Source organism: Apis cerana, linkage group LG2, assembly GCF_029169275.1.
Source record: "Apis cerana isolate GH-2021 linkage group LG2, AcerK_1.0, whole genome shotgun sequence".
NCBI classification, from domain to species: Eukaryota; Metazoa; Arthropoda; class Insecta; order Hymenoptera; family Apidae; genus Apis; species Apis cerana.
In genome coordinates, this window is record NC_083853.1 from 1,109,455 (window position 1) to 1,115,633 (window position 6,179).

A 6,179-nucleotide genomic window follows, 5' to 3' on the forward strand; every position below is an offset into this window, starting at 1 on the left:
AAGTTTCTTATATCCATATAAGTAAAATTTTATTTTAATATTTCAATAAGTATATATCAAAAATGATATTTGTTATATAAATATTTTGTTTTCAAAAATAAAATCTCATATAGAAGATGCGTTATTTTAATCGTGTTTAAGATTTTTTCAATATAATATACAAAGTAAATATATATAATAAAATATAATATAAAATATAAATATAATATTCAACAATTAAATATATTTTATATGAAATAAAGTGAATTATATACATTTTATGTGAAATAACGTAAATTAAAAATATTCAGTGACAAAAATAAATAAAAACAAATGTAATATGTTTAATAAAATAATATTTGTTTTGATATGTATATTAATAATTTAACATTATCATTCATAATTAAAGTTATTAAAATAATATATACATTTATAAAATAGTGAATAAATTAATTTTTATTAACTTATTGTTATTACAGAATTCCTGATTGCATTAATGTTAACTAAATACATTATATTATTTAAGCGTTATTTGATTAATACAACTTATCTATTAAATTAATTTATTCACAATTTACAAATATATATATATAATATAATAATAATAAATAATATAGTAATAAAAAATATATATAATATAATATATACACAATATATAATATATATATATAATAAAATAATAATTTATAGAATTTATATAAGATAATTATTTACATTGTAGATAATTTTCAACTTTTTAAAAAATATACAAAAACATTATGTACATATGTTTACAATGTTTAATATTTTATTAAATTTTATTTTTTAATTTTCTTCAAGATTTTAGTACATTTTCTATAAAATACGTATAACATGATATTTCACTATTAGCTGTATGAATCCTAAAACATATTTCTTTCTATCAAAACTTTTGTATTTTCTTCAACTTATAACAAATTTAATTTAATATGCACTTGCATGTCGTTTCCTTCAGTACTTTTCTGAGAAAACTAGTCATTTTATGTGTTGTAGCAAAAGTTGAAATTATATTTTGAACAACATACTTTTTACTATCCCCAACTTTTGTTTGCAGCAAGTCTGCAATCATTGTGATATTATTTGCAATATTTATGTGGATCCTGGGAATGAGAAACAAATGGCTGTCGTGGATAATTTGTGCATGCTTGCGCATGATTTTTATATATCTTTTAGTCTATCATAAGTGTGCATATACGTAAGTTTTCTAGTAAGATTAGTCTTCAGCAAATCTGTTATCTGGTAATAGTGATACGTATTTGTGAAAATTACGTATAATTTAAAAATATATAAGCGAAAGAATACAAAATCTGTATAGAATGCTTGTATTAAATACGCTTAGCCCATCTGTTAAATTCGGCCTTCATTTTGCTGGTATTTGGCCTGCAACACCATTTCCATATTTACATAAGTTAGGTTGGCTTGCAGCGATAGCTGCACTTCAAAGTTATCAATATAGATATATTGTAATGCATTATAAATCTGATAATCTCATGAGTATAATAGATAATTTAAGCATAGCTATGCCGTTCAGTCTAGTATTTATCAAATTAATTGTTACTTGGATAAATCATGGGTATGTTATATTTTGTTTTTAATAAATATAAATTTATAAATATTTACTACAGTATAGAAAATGTTGTTAATATCGACATTTTTTGTGTATCTTTTATATTTTGAACATCGATTTATTTGAAATAATGCATTATTTTTCAATATGAATATAGAAGTTTAGCTTATATGATGAAAAAGTAAATAAAAAATAAAATAAAATAAATTTTATAATTAGAAATTAATAGAATTTTATTTATATAAATGAAATTTATATAATTGAAGTTCTATTGTATTAATTATATTGTATTTAATAAAGTTTTAAAATTTTTTCGAAAACAAATGAAAAAATTTATTCATTTTTTATTTATTTTTGTGTTTTGAATATATTTTTTTTATATATTCTACATACAATGAAATACTTTATATTATATAGAAGATAACGTGATAATTGTTCAATGAAATGAAATGAATAAAAAATGAAAAATAAATCAAAAATAATTTTGAATAATATAATCATTTTATATTGTTATTTTTTATTATTAATTTATACTAATTTTTATATTTGCAATTTATATTATATATTTATGTATTTGTTTATATTATCAATCTGTTTTATTTTTTCATCGAAATATTTATAAAATCAAATTTTACAATAATTTTTATTTAATATATTGATATATTCTACAGCGTGTTTTGTGATATTTTATCAACTATGGAAAAGGATTGCCAAAAATATGCTGTTATAGATATAAATAACTTAATATCGAAAACGGGACAAATCTCTTTTTATATGACAACTATTGTCATATCTTCATATTTAGTGTCTGCTGCTTTTTATATTACCGGTACTTTAGCTTTTCAACGAATTAATAGCTCAATATCTCGAGAACTTCTTTTCAAAATGGATTTGCCTTTTGAAACCAATGAATCTCCAAATTATGAATTTGTAGTAACTTCGCAACTTCTTATTCATGTATCAGCAGCTCTTACGTTTGGAACGTTCAGTGCTCTGCTTTTAATGGTGGTAAGTATGAATGTGATATTTCTCTTAGATAATTACACAGAGATTTTGTTTGTATTTTAAATATTTCGTTCATCATTGATAATAAGATATGATTGATATAAGATTGATTAATAAGATAGGAAAAATGATCCAAAAAAAATATTATTTGATTCAAAGAGACAAATAAACAATATAATAAATATTAATAAAGTTATATAAATAATAAAATAATAATTAATAATATACAAAAATTTTCAAAATTATTGTGTTAATTGATTTCAAGATCAATTTAATAATTTTTTGAGAAACAATTATAATCTGAAAACATAAAAAAAGATTAAAAAATCATTTATTAGAACGATTTATAAAAATCATTTTATATTATCTATGAAAATATATTGAATTTATTGAAATTTTTCATTTCTCATTTTATTATAATTGTTATTTCATTTGCATTCATTTCTAAATATTTCTGAAAATTTTCTATTCAAAATTATGAAAATGATTGAATTTAATATGTGATAAAAAATATAAAAATATTGATATAAAAAATATAAAATTTTTGAAAATTATTTTTTTTTATGTAATTGCTACTTCAATCGAATCGAATCGTTTTCTGTGATACTTTTTCCTATCATCAACAAGAGATATTTAAATTAGATGAAATGCTTAAAATATATCACATAAGAAAAATCTTTTGTTCGAAAAGTCAAATTTAATAAATATAATGATTTAAAAATATTCTCAAAGATATAAATAAATATTTATTTGAATATTTATAATATAAAATCTTATAACAGAAATTATAACAGAATTTTATTTATAACAGAACTCTTATCTCAATTACTTTATCATAAAAATTCAAATTTTTAGGTTCTTCATATAGGATGCCAAATTGATATTTTGTGCCAAAATTTATTAGATATTCCTCATATATGTGCAAGTCATTTAAAATTTTTCATTATCAGATATCAAGAAATCATTATCTTTGCAGAAAAAGTTGAAAAACTATTTACATATATAGCACTTAGTCAACTTGTATCAAATACTTTAATTACTTGCTGTGTAGGATTCCTTATTGTAATTGTAAGTAATATTTCAATCTATATATATATATAATGATATATATGATTTTTTCATATTAAAAATGTATAAAATGAATATTACAGGCAATACACGAGGATAACGGCCTTCCATTATTACTCAAATCTATTTTATTTTACATGGTAATTTGTTTAGAAGCGTTTATATATTGTTTTGCTGGTGAATATCTTCGTATTAAGGTTTTTAAATAAAATATCATTTTGTTTCATTATATTTTTTGTCAAATGTACTGTAATGAAAAAAATATAATAATTTTTCTTTAGATTTCTTTGAAAAGAAAGTGATCTTGACAACAATCTACATTATAATTTACTTATTTATTTCTTGTCATAAATTAAATATTTCGCTTTTATGTTTTCTTCTGGTATATTATATTTATTATTAAATTTTTTATTACTGTACATTTGATTTTTTTATAATGTATATTTAAATATATATCTTAAAATATATATTTTAATATATATGTATTTAGATATGTATCTTAAAATATAATTAAAAATAATTCTGTTAATATACAAAAATGTCAAACATATAAAATGGAGCATTTAAATAAAGACATCAATATATGAAAGAAAATTATTTGAAATAAAATTTTTTTTAATTTAATATATTAATATCTTCTTAATATAATTTATTTTTATGTATTTGTTACACTTATATAAACAGAAAAGGAATGAAGACAATAATCTAATAATAATCTAGTAATAATTTTATTACTTATTTATTAGAATATTTAATAGAATATTTAATTAAAATAATAAACAAATTATATTTATTGATTTACATAATAACCAAATAATCCATACTGTTCTAATGAAGATAGAAATTTTTTAACAGATTTATTGAATTTATTTATAATAAAAATAAAAAACAAAATTACTGTCAAATCAAGCATCTTAATTCGAATTATACTATAGAAATTTCAATTATATCTTTTGGGAATAAATAAATCATCAACATTTCATAATTTAAAACTGACTGAAAATTCTATTAAAAATTTTATTAAAAGTTTTATTAATGACTTAATTCAGTTAATAATTTCATTAAAAATAAAGAAATAAATAATGTAGATCTAAAATAATGTACATCTGTAAAAAATTTTAATAATCTAGTGTAGATATCTGTGTGAAGATTTATGTTGAATATAGAAATTAATAACTACTATTATTTTATAAAAATTATAAAAATAGATAAAAATTGTAAAAATTTACCAAGAAGACATTGATACTATAGAATTTATAATATATAGTACTAATAAAATTCGAATAAAATGTTATTAAATAAAATTATTAGAAAATTAAAGTATTTAAAAAAAAAAGAATTATATAAAAAAATACCTGAAAAATTTGATACCATTTAATGATAAAGATTAATGATAAAGATCTTTGAGTAATATAATTTATTATTAAATTTAGAAAAATAAAACAACCAATAAAGTCAATATCATTGATCAAATTGGAAAATGAAGAATGAGCAAAGAAAGAGTAATAATTTTTGTTTATATCTTAAAATAATATCTTAACAATATCTTTCACCTAATAAAGATAGAAATCTGTTTTTAATAGTAATAAAAAAAAATTAAAAATATTGTTTCAATTCTCATCTATAAATTAATTTATCATTGCAAAAGTTATAACAAACAATTACTAAACTCCAAGAAAACTCTTGGCTTTAACTGAATAATTAACAAAATTTAAAAAAAAAAAAATAATAAAAAAATTTCTTTTCTTTTCTTCTTAACATCATTCTGAATCTTTTAAATTCTATTCGTTTATTGACAATAGAGATCTTCGTTTTCTTTGACTTTCAATAAATTTAAATCAGAATTCGTTTTTCTGATTTCAACATTTTGTATATTGTATTTATAGCATATTTCGTATATCATTAAATATGAAATGAATTGATTCTGTATGTTCTCTTATTTAAATGTTCTATCTAATAAAATTATTTGTTAATATTTTAAATTTAAAATATGTTTCATTTTAGAGCAAATTAATCGGCGATACAACTTATAAATTTCTTTGCTATTATTTACGATCAAATGAAAATCAACTTTTAATATCTGTTATACTAAGATCTCAAAAAGTTTTATGTTTACTTTTGGAAAATTTTCAAGTTTTCCTTGGAAAGTTTTATAAGTGTAAGCTATTTATTTTTTACATTTAATAGTTTTAAATGATAATATCGTAGAATATATATAATGATATATAAGAGTTTCTGACAAGAGCAAAAGAATTTTGAATAATATAAAAATATATATCATAATAAAAGAAATATAAAAATATTTCATATATTTTCATTATAAATATATGAAATAAAAGTATAAAGAAAAGACAAAAAAAAATCAAAATTTTCTTTTTAAAAATTTTAAAATAACTATATTATCAATTTTTTCGTTTTTTTCTTTATTTTCTTTATTTTTTTATATGCTTAGTTCTCATACAACTCATATGCTTGATTATCAATATAATTGAACATAACATAAGATAAAAATACAAAAATATAAACATAATAAAGGATTGCA

At 18.4% G+C, this 6,179-nt stretch overlaps 1 protein-coding gene across 1 annotated transcript; it reads left to right on the forward strand.

Annotated features, from left to right (window-relative positions):
* The first annotated feature begins 1,200 nt into the window (after positions 1–1,200).
* On the forward strand, positions 1,201–4,041 carry LOC114577755 (uncharacterized). Its single transcript, XM_028667540.2, has 4 exons — positions 1,201–1,570; positions 2,236–2,572; positions 3,425–3,637; positions 3,721–4,041. The coding sequence occupies exons 1-4, from the start codon at positions 1,314–1,316 to the stop codon at positions 3,844–3,846; spliced, it is 933 nt and encodes a 310-aa protein (XP_028523341.1). The 5' UTR covers positions 1,201–1,313; the 3' UTR covers positions 3,847–4,041.
* Positions 4,042–6,179: the final 2,138 nt, after the last annotated feature.